Source organism: Peromyscus leucopus, chromosome 2 (assembly GCF_004664715.2).
Source record: "Peromyscus leucopus breed LL Stock chromosome 2, UCI_PerLeu_2.1, whole genome shotgun sequence".
NCBI classification, from domain to species: Eukaryota; Metazoa; Chordata; class Mammalia; order Rodentia; family Cricetidae; genus Peromyscus; species Peromyscus leucopus.
Genome location: NC_051064.1, coordinates 141,600,164 through 141,628,097, shown reverse-complemented (window position 1 = coordinate 141,628,097; position 27,934 = coordinate 141,600,164). Strand labels below are relative to the sequence as shown.

The 27,934-nt window shown below is 54.4% G+C and overlaps 1 protein-coding gene across 8 annotated transcripts in view; it reads left to right on the top strand.

The window, feature by feature from the left end:
* Arhgef10l (Rho guanine nucleotide exchange factor 10 like) overlaps positions 1–27,675 on the top strand; it is a 153,054-nt gene extending 125,379 nt beyond the window's left edge. For all 8 annotated transcript variants that reach the window (XM_037203141.1, XM_028880724.2, XM_028880723.2 and 5 more), the window contains 5 exons: positions 74–228; positions 5,538–5,686; positions 20,203–20,377; positions 24,906–25,028; positions 26,616–27,675. In XM_037203141.1, coding sequence (XP_037059036.1) covers positions 74–228; positions 5,538–5,686; positions 20,203–20,377; positions 24,906–25,028; positions 26,616–27,157 — 1,144 coding nt within the window. In that variant the 3' untranslated portion in view covers positions 27,158–27,675. The remainder of the gene's footprint in view (positions 1–73; positions 229–5,537; positions 5,687–20,202; positions 20,378–24,905; positions 25,029–26,615) is intronic.
* Positions 27,676–27,934: the final 259 nt, after the last annotated feature.

The window sequence follows — 27,934 nt, the reverse complement described above, 5'->3', positions numbered from 1 at the left end:
CAAGCCTGGGCAGGTGAGGCCCATGCGCAGATAGGTACCCATGAGTCACAATGCTGCTATCGTCTCTCTTCAGCATCCTGCTCTACGGCAGTGTGGACACTGGTACCCAGTGCTTGGCAACCTGCAAGAGCCCAGGCCCTCAGCCCGTGCTCTGCCTGCGGCACAGTCCCTTCTACCTGCTTGCCGGCCTACAGGACGGGACGCTCGCTGCCTATCCTCGGACCAGTGGTGAGGCCTGGCGGGTGGGTGTGATGGAGGGTGGGCATCTGGGGCACCAAGTTGGGCCTGGATACTTTACTGAGAGATTGCTAAGGAGGCAGGGTTGGAACTGGCTAGCCTCGGGCTGGTGGGGATCTGAGACCTGATCTTCACTGGGGTCTAAGGCCTGGTTCCCACGTGTAAATCCCTGTAAAAAGAGAACATTTACTTCTCTGCCAGTAAACAAGCTCTAGGGGACGGTGCTCTGTGCGCTGGGAGACCGAGGGTGGTCTTGGAAAGACCTGGCTTCTTGCCCTGTGACAGCTGTGTCCCCAGTGAGTGGAGCCTTCTTTGTGCCTTGGGCTCTTTCATAAAGTGAGAATCGGGTGGTACCCACCCCTCTTGGTTCTAGTAAACAAAACAACTCAGTATAGACTGGACATGGGGCCAGGACGGGTGCTGAGAAGGGGAGGTACCTTTGGGCTGTCACTGACCATGTCACTGAGCCTGAAGGAGGAGGGTGGCGGGGCTATGCGGCAGCTGTGGGCAGCACCACACTCCAGTGCTCCAGGAACAGTGTCAAGAAGGATGTGATGTGCTACCCTGGAGAGTCACCTCTGTTCCAGGTACCAGGGTGCTGAGCCTGGGGGTTGGGGGAGCACAGTTCGTTCACAGCCGTGTGAGTGCTGTGCACGGTCCTGAGCCCCGAGGCTTGCTCAGCCCCTAGCTTGATATTGAGGACCCAGTAGCAAGTGTGGTAGCCCCAAGGCTCTACAGCAGTGTCTCCCCCCTCCTTCCGCCCCCAGCTCAGCTCTGATCTGATGGCTGCGTCATCCTTGCAGCCTGTTGCGGGGTTATAAACGGATATTTGCAATGAGGGTTTTTTTTTTTTTCCTACTTGGCACTATGTTGGTATTTTTAATTAGCTTTTGATAAGGCATTTATAGTTTTTAATTAAAGGGGGAAGAAGGGAAAAAAATCCCTCTTACCATCAGACGGAGCAGAGCATGTGTGTGAATGTAAATCCTGGCTCAGATGTGCTGGGGTAGACAGGAGGGTCTGAAGGGACCACCCACCCTCCTGTGTGCCCTAGACACCACGACGCCAGCTTCATCCAGCTCTGGCTACCTGTATGGATGCTCAGGTGGGCGGGGTAGGGCTGCTGTAGCTAAGTACCACAGCAGTGGCTCAAACAGCAGAAGTTCAAGATCAAGACTCTTGAGAAGGGTCCATCCTAGGCTTCTCTGGCTCTCAGTGACGTCTTGACTTGTAGTGACATCACTCAGGTCCTCATGAGGATGTCTCCCTGTTCATGCACCTTTGCATCCCAGTCTCCCCCTTTATAAGGATGCCTGTCACATCTGTAGGGTTACTGTCTCCAAGAAAGACTATATACTGGTCTAGGGTTAGGGCTTCAGTGAGTGGATTTTGGGGAGACACAGTTTAGTCAATGATGGAGTTTTGGGTTTAGCCATTGGCCTTCAGCTTAGGGTTGGAGCCTGCTAGCTTATCAGAATGGAGAACCCATGGGGGTATTACACCTCATCCCCTCACTTTTGGGGGAGTCTTCCCTGCAAACATTTGCTCCCCCAATATGAATGAACACTTACCGTGTGCCATGAATATGCTGGTCAACAAAAGAGACATGCCTCCCATCCTTATGAGGTTTAAAGTCTACAGAGGGAGGTCAGAATAGCCATGTCAACAAGCAAGAAGCTAGGGGCTGCTGAGGCAAGACTGGGGTCACTCTGAGAGCCTGACTACCTAGCAGGGTGGACTGAGCACCTGGGGCTCATCCCAAGAAGCGGGCCCTGAAGCTGAGAACGAGAGAGGTGGCCAGGCAAGTGGTAAGTGGAGGGAACTGTTTGGAGCAGAGGGGCCAGTGTGTGTGAAGGCCAGAGGCAGGAGTATGCCTGGCATTGTGGAGGCCCCAGAGAGGAGGCTGCAGGGCTGGCTAAGAGCCAGAGGGCAGGTGGCATTGGGCAGAGTCTGGGGACAAACATCTGCTCATGAGGATCTTGAGTTTGTCTCAGCCCATTGGGATGTAGAGAGAAGCAGTACAGTCTAGACACTGGCTCCTTTGACAGGAGGGCAGGTGTGCCTGGCATGGCATCCTCTCTAGGATCCCACTCTCTGGGTGTCTGGTTTGACCTTGGCTGTCATGAAAGGTCTTCCCTTCTCCGGGCCCCCAGCCACCCTGTGGTGTCCTGAAGAGGTGATCCCTGGCCTGAAGCCAGACTCTTAGGACCACAGCACCACGTGGTTTAAAAGAGGCCTCAGAGTCCCCTTGGTTCAGGAGCAGAAGCCTTGCTCTGTGCCGCCCCTGGGCCAGCCTCAAGGTACCCTTCCAGAACATCTCCAGGGTGCTCCTGGTGGCCAGGAGTGTCTGGGATGTGAACTGCCCAGGATTCACAGCTACATCCCGGGGCTGGTGCTGGATGAGATGTGTACAGTGAAGTGACAGTCTCCTTACCTGTGAAATGGGGTGCAGACAGCTCCTCCTCACAGGCTGCTTGTGAGGGTCACATGTGCAGCTGTCCCCAGGGCCTACAATGGAGCCTCCCCCGGAGTGGGCCCCTCTCAGCCTCAGTGGCTTTCACTCCTGTGTCCTCTTCCCAGCACCAGCCAGATCTGGACCCCTGTGGGAGACGAGCAGGCTGTGCCACCTGAGGCTGGGAGAGGAGGGATGCTGGCACCCTGAAGGTGCCTTTGCTGAGACAGGCCTTCGTCTCTGCTGACCGGCTCTGCCAGCGTAGATGAATGGGCTGTCACCCAGGGGCGGGTGTGGGCCCGCCAGCGCAGGTTCTGGATCGTGTTTACTTACAGCTACCCAAGGGTTGGGAACTGGGGAGGGCCACTGGAGGGGACAGTCCCTTGAGCCCTGCCCAGCCTCAGTAATTACCTTTGTAGTCCGTGAAGCCGGTAAAATGGGGGCTGGAAGGACCTCAGAGGACAGAGTCTGTCAAGAAAACCAAGTCCCAGCAAGGTCAGCAAGTCCAGGGTGCCTCTATGGACTCCAACGGGAGCTCCTGGCCACTCTCCACTCTGATATAAATTTATATTGAATTTTATCACAGTTCCTTGCTTTGGAGGGCTTCTGGGGACAGCAGCCCACAAAGGTGGGATGGTCAGTGTACATGTGACCCTCAGGACTTCAGCGGCTGTGATGCACTGTCCTTGGGTGGCAGGTGCAAGGGGTCCCCCCGCCATTGCTGCTGTGCCCTTGGGTGAACCCCAGTCCCAGTCTCTGAGATGCTACCCCAGTGTCTTTAGCTCCTTTCCCCAAATGTTTTCTCACCCACATCTTGGCCATAGTGGCGGAGGCTCTGGCATCTGGCCACAGACACTGCTCACCTCCTGCCACTAGGGGGAGCTCAAGAGCCTTGCATTTCCCTGAATCTGGTGCCCTGGGTCCAGGGTCACATTCCTTTGGAGATCTGGCCTCCTTCTGGTCACCTACCCCTCCCAGACACCAGTCCCAGCACAGGACTGGGAGTAGGGCTTGGAGGCAGCCAGGCCAGACCCAGCTGTGGGTTTAAATGCTGCTTGGCTTGACACTCCTTGGGTGAGTTACCCAGGTTCTCTGCTCTGGGTCTCTGTTGTCACCTTTAATTAAATGGCGCCGGCACTGGCTTCTGTAGACTATTGGGAGCCAGTGAGCAGGGACAACTGTGCAGCTGTGTGACGGGGGTAATTGAACTTGCGGCGTGTGAGTTGTAAGTCAGGGCTAATGACAGTGTCTGCCACGGAGGCGTGCCGGAGGTAGAAAATTCATTCGTGAGCAGAGCGACCAGCACACGGAAGCGGATGGGGCTCAGTGTTGGCCACCGGCATTTTTACCAGTGCCCCAAGCTGTGTTGGGGTAGCACACACAGTTCCTTGACTCCTTGCAGTATCCGAGGAGTAGGGGGTGCGTGGCCATCACATCCATTTTAGAGATGAGGGAACCAAGACTCAGAGAGGTCAAGTCTTTACCCAAATGGACATGGGAGTTCAGAGCCACAGAGGGCTCTGGTCTGGCCTGCTTGCTATGTATGTGGTCATGCTCTGAGCTGGAAGGAGTGGTACTGTGTATGGGAGGGGGCTCCCCAGTTCTTAATTTGTTAGCTTGGGCTGGGAGTATGAAGCAGGGTTCAGAGGGAGGCTAATGGTGGGGGACACGCTGACCACATGTGGCCAGGAGACAGGGTGAGGAGTTTGGTGGCTTTCCCATATAACTTGGGGTCCTCCACCTCTGGGGACAGCTGTGCTCGATCTTGCCACACAGCATCTGGCTCAGAGGAGGATATGTCTGTGGTGAGTGGCTTTGTGTTCCTTCTGGGGACCTAGAGGAGAAGTGGGGGGCTGCAGGGCACCAGCAGCTGACTCTGTCCTGCCTCCCTGGTCCCAGTCACTGTGCCTGCAGCTCCAGGGTGTGCAACTCCCCCACAGACCCCCTCATTGGGCCTCAGCTCCCCTCAAGCCTCCTTCCTGCCCAGCGCCCTGACAGCCTAGGGCAGCCACTGGGGCTTGGTGCAGCTTGAGATGTGACTTCAGAGAAGGCGGTGTTGAGCCACTGTGCTTGGGTACATGGAGGGGGTTCTCAGTGAGCGGGCATGGGTGGGGTGGGGAGAGGAGATGCCTGTTTCTGGCCAGGCTGCTGCTGTGGTCCCTGGGAACAGCAGATGGGAATGTCACCTCTCAGAGCCTCTCCTCTCTGCATCTGGTGGCATCTCTGGAGGGGAAGATCTTGGCAAAGTGACAGGAGCATCAGGTGGCAGGGGCTGAGGGAAGTCCTCCAGCTCTTCAGATGAGCTGGGGTCTCCGCGAAGTCCCTTCCTCCATCCAAACTGGGACTTGGAGAGGCTGAGGGGAGGGGCACTCGAGACCTGTAGCAGAATCAGGGCCACGCTGGTCACAAGTCCCGGAACTCTGGGGTCCTCCTACCTTCTGGCAGGTGCTAGTGTGGAGGTTGCCTCTCCCAGAAGCCCCTGTGTATCTGTCCTCCACGTGTGTCTGCTCCTCAGTGCTTGGCACATCCGCTCGGAGCTGGTGGCTGCTGTCTCTACCCAGTGTGGTTCGCCAGAGGGCGGGGCCTATACCTGCGCCTGCCTCTCTTCTCAGCTCATGGCCCAGCTGGTCGTAGGTGCTTTCTGAGTGTGTGTGGAGTGAATGAATGAGGGAGAGAGAGAGAGTCAGGGAAGGAGGGAAGTCCAGGGTGGTCCCCAGGGCAATGGAGTATAGTGTCAGTCGCCCCGGTGACATGAGGCTGAAGGACCATGGTGGGGGAGGGTATATGGTGCTCGCCGAGCTCCCCCTGCAGGGTCTCAGCCACTGACCTGTGCCCTTCCTTCCCATAGGTGGAATTCCCTGGGACCTGGAGAGCCCTCCCATGTGCTTGACTGTGGGCCCAGGGCCCATTCGCACACTGCTGAGCCTGGAGGATGCCGCATGGGCCAGCTGTGGCCCGCGGGTCACTGTACTGGACGCTGCCACTCTGCAGACTCAGGTACCAATACCCAGGACTCGTGACTACAGAGTCCCTGCTGGGACACAGAGACACAGCTGTTCTGTGGCCTGTGCTCTTGAAGCAGAGGTAAAGGTGGAGGCCAGCAGTGTGTCTCTGCTGGGATGCTGGGATGCTGGGATGCTGGGATGCTGGGATGCTGGGATGCTGGGATGCTGGGATGCTGGGATGCTGGGATGCTGGGATGCTGGCCTGGCCTCTTGGCCTATGCCAGGCTTGCCTGCCCCACCTCACCACATCCTGTGCTTCATCCTTAGTGGCTGATAGGAGCTTTGTGGTGGCTTCCCAAATGGTATTTTGGTGACATTTGCCATTGTTGATTTGTTTGAATTATTGATCTGATCAGATATGGCGCCAGACCCAGAGGGGAGCCTGGCAAAGGTCCCCAGACAGACAGGCTCCTCAGGCATGCACCCTTGTGTGGGCCTGTTTTTCTGTCTCTGGTAGGTTCTCTGTCTTGGACACCTCCATTTTGGTACTTGAAAGCTCAGGCACTAGGCAGAGCTTGGCGCTGTTAGCTTTTAGGTGGCTAGGGTAATGTCCTGGAGAGCTCCGTCCTCACTGGATAGGTGGGGAAACTGAGGTGTGGGTGCTATGAATGATCTCTAGGAGTGTGTGTGTGTGTGTGTGTGTGTGTGTGTGTGTGTGTGTTCTGCTAGTCTCTTTATCTGTGTTCTTGCTTTTGCTGAAGCCTAGAGGTGAGTGAGCATCTGAGCCTGCACATGGGTCTGTGGCTAGTCCTCGCTTGGCCAATGAACACCTTCATGCTGGCCCCTTGGGAACACTGGCTTCTGGTCCATGAATGAGGGTGACATATGTCTTCCCCAGGGTCCTGTGGCTCCCTTTAGGAGGCAGAACCAAGAGGTCTGTAAGTGAACTAGGTGAGGAGGCTTATGTAGGGGTGGAAACTGAGGTGGTCTTGGAACCGGAGGCCCAGGAGGGCCAAGGTGTGGTTTAGTCTGACATACAGGTCCGAGAACCAGAGAATCACTAGGGCAAATGCCAGTTTTAAGCCGGCAGTCCGAGGACCCCAAAGCTCCAAGGTTTCTGCCTGGTTCTGAAGGTGGGAATACTTTCTGTCTGCCTTAGCTACAGAGGCAGAGAGCCAATCTCCCTTCTCAGCTGTGGTGGTCACTGGACCAGGCGAGGCCCACACGTTTGGGGAGGCCATTTGTGTGACTCTGCCTACAGGTCAAATCTTACTCTTCTACCAAAATACCCTCACAGACACACCCAGAGTCCTGTTTGACCAGCTATGGGGACACTGACCCAGCCAAGTGGTTGCCTGAAGTAACACTGAGTGGGCAGCGTTGAGGGAGCTGCAGTGCCGGCCCCTACCAGCAGGGGGGGATGTGATGGACATGGAGGGAGTTGGGTGACTGACCATATGCCAGCTCCTTAGCAGGGGAGGTTGTGTTTTCTGAGCCCCAGGACAAGTTGTGAGACGTGTGTGTGTGTGTGTGTGTGTGTGTGTGTGTGTGTGTGTGTGTGTGTGTACGTACAACCTTGGGTGTCATTCCTCAGGTACTGTCCACCTTTATCTTCAAGAGAGTCTCTCTGACCCTGGGACTCATCAATTAGGCTGGACTGGCTGATTGTGTTCCCCCAGGATCTGCCTGTCTCTGTCCCACCTTCACTCCCAGTGCTGGGATACAAGCATGTGCCACCATGCCCTGCTTTTTTTTTTTTTAATATGTATTCTGAGGATTGAACTCATGTCTACATACCATGCCATCTCCCAAGCCCCATGTCGCCCTTTGCAGAGAGGAAGCTGGGGCTTCTGGGAGCTCCTTGGTGGCTCCCATGGGGTCTGTCCCATTCAGAGACTCCTTTATCGTGGCACTGAGGACCTGTAACCTCCGTGGTACTGTTGGGCCAGACCAGAGGCCAGGGGGGTGTGGTCAGTGAGATGTCAGCCTGGTTTCTTGTTTAACTGAAGCGTGGGGAGGGGACCTAGTGACTGTAACCACAGACCCTCGTCCTGCCTCCCTGATGCACCCTGGAAGGCTTCTCTGCCAAGGCCCGCCCCCCACCCCCATCCCACTTCCCTTCAAGGCCCTGTCACCTCCTCTACTTGTGAAGGAAGGTGGGTGAGATCAGCAGACACACCAGGTCCTGTGGGCCCTGAGAGCCCTGTTGGCCCTGAGAGCTATTCCCACAGAAGTGCCTTTCAGGGGAGGAGTCCTCTTTCAGGGCAGCCGAGGATGGTGGCCGCTGTGGAGTTGGGGATCAGGTTTATAGCTGCGGAAGTGGGAAGCTGGGCTACCTCTCCCAGAGGCTATCTTGTAGCCGTGAGCAGTGGCGGCTTCTTAGAGGGGAGCGTTGGCAGGATTGTTAAATACAGCAGCCCTGCCTCTGTATCAGCCGCTGTTGGTCCATCTCTGTTGGGAGGCTAGCCTGCACCCCTGGAGGGAATGTAGTTTGTGAATAGCACTGGGATAGGAAGCTGGCTTTGTCTCTGCTGGGCTTTATGACCTTGGACAGGTCACTAACCTCCCTGTGCATGGTGGTTAGTTAGACATCCATTGTCCTTATTTGCCTAGCTCCCCGACTTTTGTCTGTGTGAGGCCTAAAGGGTCAAACTGCTTGCGTGGACTCAGACGTCAGTGGTGTGGGCCTTGTCGGCCTCCATCAGCAGCGCAGGCCTGCCTCCCTCTCAACACAGGGGAAGAAGCTCCATCCCCTCCCTTCCCAGGAGTGTGAGCTGGGCACGAAGGAGGTTTGTAGAGCCTGTGTGGGCTGCTTTCACTAGATTCTGCCCCTCTATGGCCACAGTGCTGTTTGGCTCTGGCTGACTGTCCCAGGGCCCTAGGGACCTCCTGGCTCCTGTGAGGCTGTGCCAATTTAAGATTAGTGCTGGACCAGCTGCCCTTACGGCAGGATCAGTATGGCCTTTCACCTCCTCGGTACACCTGGCAGGGAGTCCAGGGCCACTGGCCAGGGAGTCCCAGCAGGAGGTGCTGGAAAGCCAGAGGGTGGGCGTTTCTGGGCAGCTGGGAAGTTTCTATGCAGGGGGTGGCAGCTCGCCTCCCCCTTCCCCCATACCTACGCCACAGTAGTAGCTCGGTTACAAGATCACACCATGTATATTTAATAGAGCCGGCCTCCTGCCTGAAAGGAGGGAGCTGCCTGCTCTGGCATTGTGTGCTAGCTGGCTCCATCTGGCTGCTGCTAATGACCATAGGCTCAGTCCTGGGCCAGCCGGCGCCAGGCTTGCCTCTGGGTCCCTGGCGGGACTAGCCAGTCCTGGGGGAGCCTCCAGAATGTCCACACATTTCTGTCTGTGGTTGTGCTGAGCCTGGGTTCGGCACCTGCAGGGTCTTTGATGCCCCAGCACGGTCCTGGGTTCCAAGAGAGCCCTCTGAAACACCTGCCTCATGCGACTTCCCCCAGGGTTGAGGAGGACCATGGGGAGGGAGCATTCTGGAAACTTAGCGTCAGCTAGCGAGTGTCCCAAGCTAGAAGACCTGGCTGTGCAATTCTCATGGCTGGGGTACATGGTGAAGACAGCAGGGTTATTCTAGGTGTCTCCATGCCCAGGAAGGGACAGTGGATTTTATTGGACCTGGCCTGGACTTATGTATTTTACATATAGAAACTTATTTAATCTGCTGGAGGTGCTGTTCCCACTTAAAAGACAAGGAATCAGGCACAGAGAGGTTAAGTAATCCACCTGAGGTCACACAGCTAGAAAGAGGCAGAGTCAGGGTTTAAGCCTTATGGGTCTTAATTCCCAGGCTGCCTGTCTCAACAAAAACGAGGTTCTGTCTCCTCTGGGGGACCCCATTATGAGCCTGCATCTTCCACTACTGCATCTTCCAGGTCAAGGATTGTGCCTTGGTCACCCTGTGTCTGGTTCATTGGTGGTGACAGCAGGCGCCACTTAGCGGACAGTCCCAGTGGGCAGGTGTTGGGTGCAGTGTATGCCACCGCTCTCCAAGTCCTCAGGCACTTAGGGGACCAAGACGAGCAGGACCGGGCCTCTGCTCTTCAGGAGTTCAAAGTCCACTGTGGAGAGAGGCCAGGGCTGTGGTATTACCAGGCATGGTGAGGTACTGGTGTAGCTGGAACCCATGGAGGCAGGAGCAATGCCAGCCCTAGCCAGAGGGGACACAGGAGCTGGGAGTTGGGGATGAGGGCTGGGCTTGGCTGGGGAGGTAATGTGTGACATGTGACATGTGACGGAAGAGGGGAACAGGGTCTCAGTCGGGAGGAAAGCAGCAGGAGTCAGGCCCATGTCCAGGGAGCTGGAGGCAAGCATGGCACCAGGTGGCAGGGCAGTGGGGTGGATCTGGGGCCACTGAATTGGGCACTGTTTCCTCAGTCCACTTAGCAGGGTCCCTACCTCTGCCCTGACCTCGTTTGGCCCCGGCCCCGATGGTTCTGGGCCACCACTGCCTCTGGGTTTTCCGATTACCGCCGATTGCTTGTTCGGCTCCTTGATCCCAGCAGAGGCAGAAGTGAGGCCTGTTAAATAATAATGTGGCTCACCAGGGCTTGTGTCAACACCGCATCCTCCTGTTCATTATCTGCATCGCCACCTTCAAAGTCTAATCCAGTTGTCTGGAGTTCATTCGGAGCGATCGCCGGAGGGGGAGCTGGCTGTGGGGTGATGGTTGCATCTTAATTAAAAAAAAACACACACACACAACTGATTGGGGATAGTAGGCCTGAGGGTGTGCTCTGCTGTGATGGGGTGGTGGGGTATTAGGCAAGGCTGTTCCCACATGAGTCTTGGGGTCTCTGCCTCCTGTTCATGGGACAGGGAGGGGTGATGGATGTCCTGGATAGGTTATATCTGTGTAATGTTGCTGAGAGATGAACCAGCGTGGTGTGCGGATGGGTGCCAGTCAGGAGCAAGCCCTTTTCTCTTGTTGTATTTTTAAGATTTTTCAATTATATGTATGCATGTGTGTCTCTGTGTGGGTGTGTATCATGGGTATGGGTGCCCATGGAGGCCAGAAGATGCCCTGGAGCTGGATTTAAGGCAGCTATGAGATGTTTGAAGTGCCGGGAATCGAACTCAGGTCCTTTGGAAGGTAGAAAGTGTTTTTAACCAACTGCTGGGCCATCTCTCTAACCACCTCCTCCTCCTCCTTCTTCCTGTCTTCTTCTTCCTCCTCCTCCTCTTTAAGTTTTATTATTATCACTGGGGGAGGGGCACATGTACCACAGTGTCCCTGTGAAGGTCAGAGGACAATTTTGTATAGTGAAGTCTCCTCCCTTCACGTGGGTCTCAGAGTTTGAGCTCAGGTCACCAGGCACACAGGACCGGTACTATATTTTCTGAGCATTCTTGCTGGCCCCATGCTTTTATTTTTTCTCCAAATCCACATGCCCACCCACCCTCCTACCCTTTGTTGGCCTTGGAACAGGCTGGCTCCTTCCCACAGCCAGCCTTTGCCCTCTGTTGCCCACTGTCCTAGGAACACATTCCCATCCCACACAGTTCCATGTCTGTCATTCAGCTCTGGACTTTACCATCACCTCCCCAGGAAGCCACTCTGCCCTGCAGCTTCAGCGAGTCGCTTCCATGCCACTCACGGCTTAACACGTCACCTGGCCGTGTGGCCACATGAACAGTAGTCACTTTCTGAAAGCATCTCCTTGATGGCTGTCCCTGGGGCCTCTAGGACATAGGACCTGTGACTGTAGGTACAGCAGGCTCAGGGGTTCGTGACTTCATGGCGGGCTTCCTACAGGGCAGGTCCAGCTTGCAGGTCTGTGCCACATGTCAGCGGCCACATTTTCTACACAGTCTGGACTGGGAGAGGCTTAGATACCAGGGACCAGCCCAACTGTCCTAGGAGGAAGTGTGAGACGGAAGAGATAGGGACAGGGAGGCCATACCAGGAGTCAGGTGGAAGTGGAGTGAGGGGCTGGTCAGGGTGTCCCTGGCCAGCAGGGATAAACCCTACCCATATGGTGGCTGCTGGCATAGGGCAAGATGGACAGTGCACCCTTGATCCAGATGTGCCAGGCAATGGGGGACATGAACCCACAGCTATGCTACTGGAGGGTCTAGGACCCCATCTGGACATGCCTCAACACCAGCCTTGAGGGGTTTCCACAGCCCAGAGGCCCGGAGCTCAGCCACTGTCTCTGGTATGTTGTTTTTATCTTGCTAGGCATGGACCCGGGGCCCCATGCATGCTTAGCAAGTGCCCTACCACTGAGCTACACCCCCAGCCCCTGGGTACCTTGCAGAAGCCTAGCCCTGGGGTTTTGCACCCACGGGGCTGTCATGAGGGTTCACTGATGCCCCTCTCCCATTATAACCCCGCTCCCTGACCTCTGGAACAGCCCATGTAGGTCACTTGGACTCCCCCACACCCATGGGGTTCTGTCTTGGGGCTCACCACTGTAGCCCACACTGTAGCTGTCTATGGATACTTTGGGACTGAGTATGAGATCAAGCAGAATGAAGCCACACAGGCCAGGGCTGTCCCCTTGCCAAGATGTGCAGGAGAGGTTCAGGCCGGCAGGGGGCAAGCACACCAGCTGACCCAGGACCTAAGTACCCAGCTTGAGAGCACCAAGGCCCTTCTGGAAGGAAGCCAAGTGTCCACTGGCAGTGGGCAGTCCAGCCCTGCTCATGCACCACCTGCCCCGCTGACCAGTATGAACCCCATTTGCCACTCAGCCCAACAGGGAAGAGAGACTTCTCTGGGCTAGGACACCCCACAGCCTCCCATAGCCTCCCTGGCACCCCATGCACCCATGCCTCCCCCACCCTTAATTTTCATGTTAGTACCCAAACTTCGTTTGCATGCATTAGCTGTTGTAAATCCGTCACAGCTCTCGACACGGCATGAATAAAACATCACTGGGCTGTATTAGTTTTCTGTCTCTCATCTTATTTATGACACAAAACGGGTGGGAATTTGAAAAAACGAAATCCAGGCACGCGGCTTCTGGGGTAATGCTATGCAAATTGGCCCGGGAGCAAAGTGAACCCCAAGTCCTTGTAACACCTGGGGACCCCCCAGTAGAGTGCCTGATGTTTGGGTCACTGGAGTGCGTGGGGTCTGGAGCCAGGTCCGTGGAGTCAGCTCTGTCCGGTTCTGTCTTAATGTTTTTTTAACGCGTGTTTTATTGTTCTCGTGTTCTTATAAACAAGGAGCTAGCTAAAACCATGAGAGACTGATTTGCTGAAGATAGTGGGAACTTCCTAGGAGTTCAAAAGGAGGGTAGGAAAGTAGCAGCAAGTATTAGGTTAGATCTGCAGAAGAACTGCTTGTGGGGAGGGGTCCGGGGTTGTTTTTTGGGATCCTGATGTTCCCTTCCCACGGAGCAATGGTAGAGCCAAAAAGTCAGCTGTGAGGGCGTGGCCAGCTGCGGGGCGTGGCCAGGCATGAGGGCGTGACCAGGCACGAAGGCGTGGTCAGGTGTGAGGGAGTGACCAGGCTTTGGGTCCTGTCTTCTCACCAGGAAGAGTCAACTCTCTCTCCATCCAGTATTTGATCTCCCATTGGGAAGGTTTGGGTTGATAAAAGGACTTTATAGTTTTTATAAGAAGTGGACATTGTGGCTCGGAGCTAAGCTGTCTGGCTTTACCGTTTCTGTTGTTGAGTGCCTCTGTTTCCCCCCCTGTAAGCATCAGGATGGTTGTAGAACTCACTGGGACTTCAAGCTGCTCCTTGCTTATTCAGCCCCTAGAGCTGGCTGAGGGGAAAATTGAAGAGGGGTCCTCTGTAGTTTTGAGACTTACTCAGGGTGCTGGGGCTCCCAGCCCAGGGTGCAGCATGGCTCTCCCCCCAGAGCCCTAGCCTGCCATCTCCATGCCTTGTATCCCACAGGGTCTTGTGGATGTGCACACCAGGGCTGTCCTCCATGGAATGGTAGGTCACCGTGAAGAGGGACAGTGTCCAGCTTCCTCCCAGGTCCTCAGGTGGGTGGCAGGGGTCTGGGCACACATGCACAGGCCCACTTACAAGCCAGCTGTCAGTTTCTGCAGAGGGTGGTCCCTCACCCATGGTGTCTATTCTACACCCTGCTGGCCCCCGGCTGGCCACTGGTCTGGTCTCAGCAGCCATGCTGGGAGGCTTTCTCTCCCTGGGTCTTCAGAAGCAGTTTAGTCTTCACGTGGCTTCCTCAGCTCCACCCTGGTCCCATGGCTATACGGGTGCCATGAATGAGTGGCTCAGGGTAACCTGGAGCCATGGGAGGGTCAGAGCCAGACAGAGAGAGGAGATGGAGTGAAAGGGGCCGTGAATGAGAAGAGCGAAGAAGAGAGAAGTCTCATCCACACTTGCCCCCAATGTCCCAGAGTAGGCACTGGGTCCAGCAGAGGCTCTGTAACTCATGGACCTGCTCCTCCCACGAGAGGGTTAAAACCCTGGTCTCCATGCTGAGTTATAGTGAAGGTGCCTGAGGCTGGTCAGAGCCCTAGGCAGGCAGGACCCTGTGACAGAACAGCCCTGGGCAGTCCTTGTCATTACCACTTTAAAGTTGAAATGACTGAGGCAAGGAGTGGCTGGACCGACTGAATCCAGCATTCAGACCCTGGCTTTTGCCTCCCTCGGGCAGTAAGGAGCAGGCAGCAAAGCCTGCCTCAGGACAGGAGGGCCCAAAGCAGGGGAGGTACACAGCCTTGCCTAGCCCACCATTTCCTGTACCGGCCATGTCCTGCTGGCCTCCAGGTCCTCCTCTGACCGAGGCTGCAAGATCCTCCCTTTGTCTGGTGTTTGCCAGGGGATCTGCAGGGTGAGTAGACTGGGGTGCGGCCAGCCCTGGTGCGTGGAGCATCAGAGAACAAGCTGCCCAGCCTGTGGCCTCTGCAGTGCTGGGCGGAGGCGGCCTCCAGCTCTCTCAGCTTAGCCCCGGTACTGGTTTGTACAGGGCAAGGCTGGGAAGGGGTTGAGGACAAGACGGATCAGAAAGGTGCATGGTGGCCCTGGGTGGCCGCTGCCCCAGCCCAGGTGTCCTCAGGTGTCCGTGTTGGAGAGGAAATGCTAGGCTGGCTTTCGTAATGGCAGAAAACAAAAGTCATTAAGTGGAGGAGGGGACAGCGGTGTCCCGGCCTGGAGATGCTTTTCACAGTCCACTTTGCCAGAAGAACCACGTGCACCCATGGTTGAGCTACAGTGGTGGAGGGAGACACTGGTACAGCCGTGACCGTGACACGAATCTTTGCAACGACGCCTTCCGAATGCCGTGGTTTAGGCTGTCATTGGGGTGACTACAAAGGGTCACCTTCAGCAGCTTCTTGAGTGCTTAGCGACAAGCAAGACTTAGTGTGTGATTTTACTTTACTTTTTCTGTTCTGAGATTGGAACCCAGGGTTCCAATTCATGCTAAGCAAGTGCTCGGCCGCTGAGCCAGGTCCCTAGCCCTGATATAGGGCTGATTTTTTTTTTCAAAAATATTTTGAATCCAAAAAAGACCTCATGTGTATGATGGGTGCTTTGCCTGCACTCTTTATGTCCTATGTATGCCGATGGTCGCTGGCACCTGATCCACTGGAGCTGGAGTTACAGACGGATGTGAGGTACGCAATGAGGGTGCCAGAAATGAACCTGGGTCCTCTGTGAGAACAGTGTGCACTCTCAAACCGTTGCGTTGTCTCCCCAGCCCAGAGTTTTATTAAATTTTATTTACAACATATTTTTATTCTTTGAGAATTTCATATGTGTGTACAATGTATTTTGATCATATTCACCCCGCCCCCTTGCTCTTCCCCCTGACTCCTCCAGGACCCAATCCTCCGCCAACTTCGTGCCCTCTTTTTTTAATTATTATTTTATTTCTAAGTAACTCTGCCTGTTCCCCGCAGTGGGTGATGTCCCTTCCACTCTGTCAAGCATGAGGTGGCTTTCTGGGGAGAGGTGGAGATGACCGTATCTCAGGCCTTCCTGATCAGGGCAGGGTTTTTTTTTGTTTTGTTTTGTTTTCTGGTTGAGCCCTTGACCTCAACGAGGTCAGGCAAGGTAGAGCATCACACCAGCCAGAGTGTGGGAACTGTGTCTCATCTGAGCGACCAGCCACGCTGGTTTGTCCCAGGCTGGGAATGTCCTAAGGTTCCAGAGTCAAATGTCACAGCTGTCACAGTTGGATGCGTGGACCGGAGAGAATTAGCTACCCAGGTTAGGGGCTTGGTCTCGCCGCTTTCCCGGCAATACAAGGCTGCAAATGTCACTCTAGTCTTTCATTCTGTGGCTCTGGCTGTGGAGCGTTGATGAGAACGCAGCACATTAGGACAGGTAAGGGACATTTTTGACAATAGCTTGTACAAGGCCCTCCTCTGCACACTCAGCATGGCAGGCCTGAGTCTCAATTCCCAGTCTGTCCACTGGCCAGCTGAGCCACGACACCCATCATTCCTTGAAGTTCCTGTGTTTTGCCTGGAATGATGGTAGAAGCGTGGTCCCCACGCTATGGCTGTCCCCAAGGATTGGAGGGAGGCAGCGTTGGTGGGGTGTGGACCAGTGTTTGGGAAGCAGTTCATCCCCAAGCCCATGACCAGACTTCTCAGGACCAGCTGGTCCGTAGTAACTGGGCAGGGATGGGTGGCAAGAATTGCTTTAAGCCCGTCTTCGACTGAATGCTAGGGCTGAGGTTCCTCTGAGCCTCTGGGAGTGGGCTGCAGAGTGGGGTCCGCTCCTGCCCCACTCGGCCCGTCAGGCCCCTGTCTGGATTTCTTCACCGTCTTTTCCGTGTCAGGAAAGTCCTGGTGTCCAGTGCCCTGCCTGACTCTGTAGAGGCCTGGAGCCCTGTTGGTGCCCACGAAGTAGAAATAGACTCTCCCGTTCCCTGGTGGCTTCGCTCTCGCTGCCGTCCTCCAGGCCCTCACGTCATCTTGGGCTCCAATGACTTGGAGTGCTGAGCGCATCACCCTGGGAATTTATGGCAATGGCGCACAAGTGTCACCGGGAGGCACATAAATATCCCACGACTGGCCGTGTCAGCGGTCCTCTGAGGAGATCACTCACCTGGAACCTGCAGTGTGGGTGGCCATGGCTGGGTGGCCAGAGGCTGTGGAGGCAGGCACCGTGAGGAGGGGCAGACCTTGGGTCGTCCTGGCCCCACACAGCAGCATGCAGGGGCCCTTTGGGTGTGCCACATGCCTTCTCCACTGAGTCCTCAGCACCTGTGAGGCAGATTCTTTCTGTGCCCATTTACAAAGTGATGGACACACCAAGTTACTCACAGAGGCCAGCTCTCTTTATTTAATCATCTGCCCCCTACTTTGTTTTTTTAAAGATTTATTTTATTTTTAGTTGTGTGTGTGTGTGTGTGTGTGTGTGTGTGTATGTGTGTGTGTGTGTATCTGTCTCTGTGTGTCTGTGTGTGGGTATGTGCACATGAGAGTGCAGGTGTCCTCGGAGGCCGGAAGAGGGTGTCAGATCTCTTGGTGCTGGAGTTACAGCTGGTTGTGAGCTGTCTGATGTGGGTGCTGGGAATTGAACTCACGTCCTCTACAAGAGCAGTACATGCTCTTAACCCCTGGGCTGTGTCTCTGGTGTCTCGCTGTGTAGCCCACACCGGTCTTGAACTCCTGGCCATCCCTCCGGCCTCAGCTTACTGCGTGCCAGGATTACAGGCACGAGCCTCCACACCCAGCTCTCAGACTCTTTAGCACACTAGAATCCAGGCCCCTCATTACTAGTGTGTACTCGGCCTTGTTTGGATTGGCCGGGGGCCTCTTTGATCTGGGTCCTGGATGCTGTGGACACATTCCCGTCAGTCTTTCACTAACTCCTTGCTGTCATAGTTGTGAGAGGCTCTGGGCTGTACCTCTGCTTCCCCTGCCCCAACCCACTGTCCCCCTGGTGCCCTAGCTGGTGGCTCCAGAGGGAGCAGGGGTCGAGGTCAGGATGAGGCAGTGTGCTGGATGCTGCCCGCGGGTGCTGTCACCTCCAGTCTCTTTTCAGGGGCGGAACTTGGGAGGAGCCTCAAGTCCCCGCCTCTGTGGTCTCTTTTGGTCACATGTCATCTTCTTGGACTAGTGGTGCCCTCCCACCTACCACCACACCCGCCAGGGAAAGCTTGGTGTCCGCTGACAGATCTCTTCATCCTAAGCAGGACCACCCCCTATGGCCAGAGGGTTGTGTGCCAGGCTCCCTGTCTGGATTCTTTCCTGTGGTCAGGGCTGGCTTCCAGGAAAGCCTGGTTTACCAACTCAGCAGTTATGTGGCTCGTTGGCACTGAGCCCAGCGGGTACTGATGCCTGGGCCCCATGGCTGCCTTCCCTCACCCTGGGGTGCTGGGTTTGGCTCCCCCTAAGAACCGTGATGCTGGCATGTTCTCTGTCTCTATCCACTATCTCTCTATGGGCCCAGGAGGCTCAGCCAGGACTCCGAGACCAGCTTGGAGTCCAGGAATCAGTCTCCTGATATGAGCAAAAGTACCTGGGGAAGCCTAGATGGCCCGGGGTCCCAAGGGTCCCCCTTCTCCCTCATGTCCTGTCCCTGTGAGTTGGCATGGGCATGCATGGTCCACTAGGCCCAGCATTGACTAGTCCTACCTCTGGAGGAACAAGGCTGGGTTTGCATTGTAGACTCCTTCGATCGGACTGGAGGCAGGGCCCAGTGGTAGTGGCGGCTGCAGGCCCAGGCCTCACATTCTTCAGTGTGTTTGGCTTCTTCTGGGTCATCAATGCTTTCCTCTGAGCGGCCTCACACATGCCTCCTGCTGCTGCGTGCGTGTGCATTTGCACACAAAGATGTGTTTGCTGTTTTTGGAAAAGACCACAGACAAAGCTTGCTGGGCCTTCCCTGTGCTGCAGGTGCTGAATCAGTCTGTCTGTGTGCCGAACACTGACCACCGGCTGAGGGGTATCTGTCAGGTTTGGCTTCTGTGTCTCCCCTGACTTTCTGCCGCCAGACTTCAAAGGAGGATCCCGCTTGAACTCTCCTGGATTCCCCTCAGGCTGATTCTGGCAAACAAGGAGCCATCATAGATTTCTCGGAAGAAACAGCTCAAGTCAAGGGCTGGGCTGGACTCGCAGAGGCAGGCTGTAGGCCCTGAGTGATAGGGCTGTTGTGTCCCTGCTGAGGCCCAGCCCCGGCTCCATGTTGGCTTAGTTTCCCTCAGAGGTCAGAGTCTCCAAGCCCTCTGCTCATGAGGTGGAGGCTGCAGCTGAGAAGAGAGACACAGCCCCTCCTGTGCACCTCAGGAGTGCTTAGATAGAGCCCCCAGTCTGAGGGAGGAGGCAGGTTCCTGTCCTCACCCTAGGGATACCCCACCCTGTGGAGACCATGAGGGTCAGAGACTTCTGCTGTGTGTGTGTGTGTGTGTGTGTGTGTGTGTGTGTGTGTGCATATTGCATACACTTGTGTATGTGTGAGTATGCATGCAGGCATATAGATGCACTTGTGTATATATGCTTGTGTGCGCACATGTGTGTGAGCATGCACATTCATGTGCGTGCACTATGTACGGATGTGTTTGTGTGGAGGCCAGAGGACAGCCTGGGATGTCATCCTCAGGTACTATCCACTTTTTTCTTTTGAGACAGGGCCTTTCGTTGGTTTTTAACTTGCTAAGTAGCCAGTGAGTTTCAGGCCTCCACCTCTGTAGTGACGGGATTGTCATGTACAGCACCACAATTGCTTGGGATGAAAAATACAGAAAACGAAAAACAGAAAGCATCGGTTCTGGAGATCAAACTTGGATCCTCCTGCTTGCAAGGCACACACCTTACTGACGGAGCCACTTGCCCAGCCCTGTATCCGGAGGGTTGTATTGTTTGCTTAAGATCAAATAGACCCATGCCGATGAGAAGAAAATCAGCTGGCATGGAGCAGTTCCTGCTCATCCCCCATCCTGCCTCCCGTGCTCTGTCTTTAATCCACACACCTTCCTCATTTGCTCCTGCGCTCTTGGTCTCTGGGTTTTGAACATTATTTCTTGACTTTTCCTGCCTTCACCACTCTATGAGAGATGAGGATTTGGTTCACACTCTTATTTCCTTCCCCGGGTAGTTCTGCAGGTTGCCATGGTTACTTTAAATAATACACATAGTTGGACATGGCCTGTGATCTTAGTATTTAGGAGGCAGAGATGGGAGAATTATGAGCTGGGGGCCAGCCTGGGCTACATAGTGAGTATCAGTCTGACAAGGGCTATATAGCAAGACCCTTTCTCAAAGCCAAAAACTCTGCATATAGCTTCAGCTTCTGCTAGCCGGTGGCTCCGCTTTTCCCTGCTGGAAGCCGAGAACCTGAACGGAGCCCTTGTGTGTGTTGGAGCTGGGTCTCCACTCAGGAGCTAAGCATGCGTTTTTGCCTTCTCACCTTGCTGTCACCTTGGTTGTCTGTAGTCACATTAGGAGCGTTTACGCCACCACAGTCAGTCCGCACTGCAGACCTGATTCCTGTTGGTTGCTAATCTGTGCAGCATACTGGGCTTCCAAGGCTTATGGCAGACAGGTTCAGGCAGAGGCTTGCTTAGCTTGCACCCTTGAAGAATATGGGAACACTTGATCCTGGAGTGTGGGGGCTGGTCAGGATGGCAGCCTCAGCCTGACACCTCCATCCCATCCCCTCTGTACACAGCAAAGCTTCGAGGCACACCAGGATGAGGCGGTGAGTGTAACGCACATGGTGAAAGCGGGCAGCGGTGTCTGGATGGCCTTCTCTTCTGGCTCCTCCATCCGCCTCTTCCACACTGAGACCCTGGAGCATCTTCAAGAGATCAACATCGCCACCAGGACCACCTTCCTCCTGCCAGGTGAGGCTGCTGGCTTCCTGGGGTTTGGAGTCAGGAGGACCCCCTTCCTCGTGCCAGGCGAGGCTGTGAAACCAGCTGGGGCTGGCATGAGGGGCTGACGTTCATGGATGGCAGCAGGTGGTTGTGTAGTGGGCAGCCCAGCTCATTAACTGCCAGGGCAGCCTTGGTCAGACTTAAAACTGGTGCATGGTAGATGGGAAGATGCAGGGCTGGGATTTATGCCCAGGCTTGTCCTACCGAAGCTTCCATCTGACCCTCTGCACCCTGGACCACATCTCAGCACTCTAGGTGCTCAGGGGTGGGCTGTAAGCTGGTAGGCTTTCAGGTGCTGGGAACTGGTACCAAAAACACATGGGCAGGGGACCCAGGCTGTCTACACCATCCCAATGCTCAGGTCAACCAAAGCCTCATTCTGCCTCTGATCTGTGGGCAGGAGAGGAGGCCCCCATCTGTCTCCATAGAACTTTCTAGAAGGAAGGAGAACCTCTACATTTGTTATTCAGCAGGTTTGGAAACACTGTAAAGGTGAAGAATTTGGATGGCAACTTCTAGGGGACTGTACTTCCTCTTACAAAGCTGTCCGTGAGATGAGGGGGGAGGGGGGAGGGATTACCACTGGGTCTCATACCACACCCCACCTTACTGCTCTCTCCTGAATCCCTGTGGAGTTGGCTTCCATCCCTACCCACCATTGCTGCCTATATGAAGGGCTGCTTTGGAGACCCTGGGCAGATGCCTGCTGTGGTCCACTTTCCCTTCAAATGGCTTCTGGGCTACCCATGGAGCTATAGGTACCAGCTTCTTCGGCTTCTATCCTTGTCCCAGCTTCTACCAGTCCACTTGACCTGGGACTAGTTGAAGAGGATGACCAACATCCTTAGGCAGGGCTGGGTTTGTCAGCTAGGAAACTGGCCCTGGGGCTAGGGAAACAGCAACACTTTTACCTGGGTCTGGTAGAAGGGCTGGGGCAAGGCTGGGCGTGGGTTTGAGCTGAACTGGGGAAAGGCTCACTGGCCAGCGCCTTGGGGTCTGAGGGCCTCAGTCCTCCTCTGAGATCTGATCCCTATTTCCAGCTGTGACCCAGACATCATCCTGACTGCCGCTTCCACCTGGCTAGTCAGGGCATCACCCAGGGTCAGGTGGCCATTAACAAGCTAGGCAGCAGCCATGCCTATCTACTCAGAGCTGCCAGTCTACCAGAGTCCGGTGCCAAGCAAGGTTCTGTTGATGGCCATCACACTGTGCTCTAAGCCCTCAAGCTGCAGATGGTCCCCGAGTTAGAGATGCAGACATAGGTCTCCTCAGCAGGGTCATATGTCTTGTCATGCAGTGGCTCAGAGTCCTGCTGGATGATGGGAAGTGCGGAGGGATCACACACACCCCCAACTTCAGAGTTAGTCGAGTCCAGGCGTAGCCACTGAGTGCTCTGGTCCCTCCATGTGTTGGGATGCAGTCCTGAGGGTAGATCCCATGGCTAGGAAGGTGCTTCACGTGGCTGAGGTGGGGACAGTCCCTTTTGCACCGTTCCCCTGCATCAGAAGCCCTGTGCTGTTTGTGGTCCTGTTCCTTCCTGCCTTCTCCTCCCCCTTCCTCCACTTTGAGTCTATTTCCTGAAAGAGGGAAAGGGGGGAGGGGGGACGGGATAGGACTGGGATTCGGACCAGTTTCATCCATTATACAACATAATAAAAAATTCTCCGTATCATAGAACTACTTCGGCATTTATCTTGATAGCTAAATTATTTCAAGATAATGGAACAATGGAAAAAATGGTTAATCTTATGAGGTTTTGAAAATCTTGGGAGTCTTGTCTAGTCAGGGCAGAGTAAAGGGAGAGACAGTGACTTCAACTGTCAGAGGCTAGTCTGTGGGAGATCCTGGGGTCGGTGTGCGGGGGCTGGGGGGGGGCTGGGGGGTGGAGAAGCCCAGCTCTGGTTGGGCTCATGGCTGTATCCCAGAGGACCCCAGGCATTGTGTTCTTGGCTTTTAAAGGGGAGGTGCCATGGGTGAGTGTCATTGTTTCCAAGTCATGTGAGCAGAGCCCCTGGAGGCTGTGTGACAGGCCTGTCCTTGTCACTCTGCTGGTCAGGTGGTGGGCACATCCCAGCCTCAGTTTCTCCATGGATACAGGGCTGAGTCAGAGCTTGGCTGATCTCTAGCTCAGAGTCACATTCTTGATAGACCCCTGCTCTGCCTGGAAACAGTGGTCAACTCTCTTATCCCCACTTGTCATCCTGCAGTTCTTGGCAGGAGAAAGCCTCGGTCCTGACAGGGACGTGTACTGTCATCATTCTTATCTTTATATTGTTATCTTTGTCACCTTCATGCCCCGTCACTCTGACCTATTGCCAGATGGCTCCTGCAGAGCCTCCTTGCGCACCCTGAGCCTCTGGGTCAGTACCTTCCCTGAGGCACCAGCTGTGTGTGAGCAGACAGGGAGCCCTGTCCTACGTCTGAGCCCTCCACAGACCTGGGTCTCCTCTAGGCCTGGGCACCCCTGGTCATCCAAGCTGAGTATCTAGCTCCATTGAGCTGAGAGAGACTCCCAACCCCCCAGCTGAGCTGGAGTCAGTCTCCGAGGCAGGAATCGGAGGGCAGAGGGCGGCTTCCTGTCCACCCCACACTGTGCCCTGGAGGAAGAAAAGCTGAACAGGATTTTTAAATTCTTTATTAGAGATATTTAAAACAGGCTTTTAAGTATTTCTTCTCCCCCACACCACCAAATGAAATAATTGCATAATTAGTAATAAATTTGTTCTTCCTCTAAGTGTGGATTTTTTTTTTTTTTAGGGCGTGTTAAAAAATTTATCACGCTCCCTTCCTTCCACTGGAGGACCCGACTGGTATTAATGCATTTTTTTAAACCTAAACTCCCTCCTCCTTTTAACTAGACAGGTCATTAATAAAATGTTCTCCGAGAGCCTGAGCTTTTAAAAGTTGTATATCTCCAGATAGATGGCCAGGGTGAGCTGAGCCCTGAGTATTAAGTCTCTATGATCAAATATTTATCCACCATTAGAAATTTTTTCTTTTGGACTGTTTGTGAAGTGTCTCACTCTCTTCCTTGAGGCGGAAGAGAGGGGCCCCAGAATGAGGCCTGCAGATGAAGTCGTTGCTCACCTCTGTCGTCCCTTTGGGTTTCTCTTTCACCCTCTTCCATTTGTCAAGCTTCTGCTGTGGTTGGGATGAGGATGCGAGGCCTCCGTACCTCCTGCTGTTGGTCTTGGGGTCTCGGGAGCTTATGGAAAGGAAGGTGAGGCATGTGGGGGGCAGCATAGCCACAGCTCCCCCTTGGCCTTACTGTTTTGGGGGTTTGTATCTGGGATGGAACTGATCTTAGCATATTAGAGTCTAGGGCCTTTAAGTATTTATGAATATTACTCCATGCACCTCCAGTGACTGTGTGTTACCATCTGAGAGCTGTGTGAGTGTGTGTGTGTGTGTGTGTGTGTGTGTGTGTGTGTGTATCTACCCATCCACTCATCTACCCACCTTTTTTTTAATAATCCAAATATTAACTGTTTTTTTAAAGATTTATTTATTTATTATGTATACAGCATGTATGACCAGAAGAGGGCACCAGACCTTATTACAGATGGTTGTGAGCCACCATGTGGTTGCTGGGAATTGAACTCAGGGCCTATGGAAGAGCAGTCGGTGCTCTTAACCTCTAAGCCATTTCTCCAGCCCCCATACCCACCCTTTTTATCATCTGACCATCCATCTATTCACCCATCTATCCATCTACCAACCTATTCATCTACCATTTGCCAATCTATCTATCTATCCATCCATCCATCCATTATCCCTCCTGCCATCCACTTTACTGATTAATTGCTTAATCATCCATCTGTCCATCTATCTACACCCATGCCAATCTGTCTATCCATCTGCCTGCCCATCCATCAATCCATCCATCCATTCACTCATCTACCCATTTACCTATCTATTCATCTACCAGTCCACCTATCTATGCATTTGTGAATTCATCCATTGATCCATCCATCTATCCATCCATCCATCCACCTACCCACTGCCCAATACATTCTTCCATCCACTCACCTATCCACCCTTCTTATTATCCATCTGTCTGTCCATCTATGCATCCACCCATTTGCCTGGAGTAACCTGGCACCAGGCCTGTTCACAGGCTCTGCCCTGGCCCTCTTCTAGTACATGCCACTGCTGCCAGCTTCTACTTTATCCCTGCCCATTGCAGACTGTCCCACCTGCTCTTCATTGGCTTGCAGGCTGGCTTGCTGGGTGTGGCTTTCAAATGGACACCCAACTGCCCCGGGTGCCAGGCAACTGGGCCCTGACACACAGAGCCCACATCGGCCAGTCACCGTGTCCTGTGGCATTACCCCTGCTGTGTCCCACAGCAGTCCACTTACACATGGGGAAACTGAGGTCTGGCTGGGTGCCCATGTCCTAACCATGGCACCCTCCAACTTGTCTTGGGGGACATCAGGGCTGTGCAGCTCCCTGACCTGGATGAACTGAGTGCATGTTACCCCTCTCTCTGCAGGCCAGAAGCACCTGTGTGTCACCAGCCTCCTCATCTGCCAGGGTCTGCTCTGGGTAGGCACTGACCAGGGTGTCATTGTCCTGTTGCCTGTGCCCCGGCTGGAGGGCATCCCCAAGATCACAGGTAAGGTTCTGGGGCTGTCTCGGTGGGTTTGGGGGTTGGCTTCAAGGAGGAGGGGGAACTGGGCCCAGATATCTGCAATCCCTACTGATTTGTGATCGAGTCCAGCCTCTCTGCTCCTCTCGCCTTAGCCAGGGCATAGTAAAGTAATATCCCAGGCTACCACCTCCTACCTTCTGAATCTTACTTTTCTGAGCTGGGTGGGGATTCTCAACACTGGCCGGAGAATCTGAGGGTTGGCTGAGGCACCCGATTAATGGTAGAGTCTCTGGTGGGCCCTGCTGCCTGTCTCTCTGGCAGAGTATCAGAGGTAGAAGTGTGGGCTCTGGGGACGGGCCCGTGGCAGCCGTGGCAGCCGTGGCAGCTGTGGCAGCCAGTCAGCCCTGACCTGTGATCCTACACCCAATAGAACAGAAGCAGGGTCAGGGAAACCCTGGTGTTTAGACACTGGAGCTCTGGTCTCCTTTGCCTCTGCCCTGAAAGGGAAGGCAGTGGTCTCCTCTAGCGGTCAGCAAGCATAGGGGTGAGCCAAGCGTGAGTCAGCCCTGCCAGACCTCTACCCTCTTCTAGACTCTCAGAATTCTGGGTGTCTTGTCTTCAGGATGCACTCGCTTAGAGCAATTTGTGCATGCAAGGAGGCACCCAGGCTGGGTGGGACACGGGGGTGCGTGAGGCAGGTAATGTCCAGGACAGCCATGGTCCAGGCAGAGGGTGCCATGGTGGAGAGAGATCAAGGAGTCGCTAGGTGCCAGCTCCCCTGGGAGGATGCAGACAGGATGCACTGTGGATGCTGGAGCTTGGTGGGAAGGAAGAGCTACAGAGCTTGTTATAAGACTTGGCTTTCTGGGTGGAGCTCAGAGGAAGTGATCAGTGTGGTTGTTTCACCCTGGAGATGGAGGATGGCTCCTGTACCAGGCCTTTTCTTTTAGGCCACCAACCAGCTCCCAAATCATGACACAGAGACTTCTTATGAATGCTCAGCTTTAGCTTAGGCTCGTTTCTGGCTAGCTCTTTTCACTTAAATTACCCTGTTTCTCTTTATCCACCTTTTGCCTCGGGGCTTCTTACTTTTCTTTCCTTCTGTACATCTTACTTTCACTGTTTCTTGTGTCTGACTGGCAGCTGCCTGGCTTCCTGCCCCGGGTATCTCCTTCGTTTCCTCCTCTCTTCATCTCTAGTTCCTCCTCTTGAGCCTAGATTTCTCCTCCTATTTATTCTCTCTGCTCACCAGCCCTGCCCAGCCTTTCTCTGCCTAGCTATTGGTCATTCAGCTTTTTATTGGACCAATCAGGTGCCTTAGGTAGGCAAGATGAAACAGCAATGCATCTTTTCATAATTAAACAAAACAAATGCAGCACAAACAAATGTAACACATCTTTACATAGTTAAAATAATATACCACAACAGGCCCCGTTCTATAAAGTCATGCCATGAAGCATGGCGTAGACAGATCTTATGGCCTCCGGGGAGATGCCAACGTAGATGGCAGACAAAAATGTCCAACCCACTCAGAAAGTTCTCCAGAAGTATTTGGCTATCTCCCTTGATGACCTGATCTCTTGGCCCTTCTCCTCTGCTCTGCTCTCACAGGGAAAGGCATGGTGTCTCTCAATGGTCACTGTGGACCTGTGGCCTTCCTGGCTGTGGCCATGAGCATCTTGGCCCCTGACATCCTGCGGAGTGACCAGGAAGAGGCTGAGGGGCCTCAGGCTGAGGAGGACAAGCCAGATGGACAGGCTCATGAGCCAGTGCCTGCACCTGATAGCCACACAGGCCGAGAGCTGAGCCGCAAGAAAGGCATCCTGCTTCAATACCGCCTGCGCTCCACGGCCCACCTCCCCGGGCCCGTGCTGTCCGTGCGGGAGCCGGCACCCCCTGATGGCTCAGCTCTGGAGCACAGTGAGGAGGATGGCTCCATCTACGAGATGGCCGATGACCCTGATGTCTGGGTACGCAGCCGGCCCTGTGCCCGTGATGCCCACCGCAAGGAGATCTGTTCTGTGGCCATTATCTCCGGTGGGCAAGGTTACCGACACTTCGGCAGTGCTCCAGGCGGCCTGAGTGGGCGGCCGGCCCCGTGCAGCGAGACAGACAGTACACTTCTTATCTGGCAGGTGCCCTTGGCTCTATAGCTACCCACCCTGTCTGTCTGGAGATCGTCACAGGGCAGCTGGACCGCTGGAGACATGCTGGGACCTTTTTTGGCCCACCTGGATTCCCCCCCCCCCCCCCCCAGGGACTTGCACAGGCCACAAGACGGGCCTGGATTCTCCACTGAGGCCTTGAAGAGCAGAGGGAAACCTTTGAAAACAAAAATTCAGAATGTTTTGGGGAGGGGTTTTAGGGTCATGGGGTATGGAAGGACACACTTGGAGAATATGGCCTTTTTGTTTTGTTTTGGTTTGGAAGCAAAAAACATAAAACCTCACCACTGCCTGCTAAACCCAGAACCTTTTGTTGGGGCTGAGTGAGGCTCGGAGGTGGCCGTGCCCCTCCAGGAAGGATGTATGTGTGAGTGTCTGAGCATGTGGGCTGGCGTGTGAATATATATATGAATACGTATATACGATGTATATTATATGTGTATAAATACAATCTGTACATAATGGGTCTCTGGGAGATGCTGGAATAAAAGGCAAGAGATATGTGGGTCATGTGGGCTTTATGGGATGTCATGGGGGTGGGACACAGTGAATAACTATTGCCAGATAAGGGGGGCCAGGGGCGCCCCTGCTCCAGCATGAAGGATTGAAGCCAGCGCCAGGTTGGAGGCCACTCAGAAACACACTTCAGAAGGCCCTGTCCAAGGCAGTTATCAGTAGCTATCCACAACCACTTAATTTGCATATTAATGAGTTGGTCCATCATCTCTTAGCCACATTTCAGGTGTGACTGGAAGAGCCCTGCTG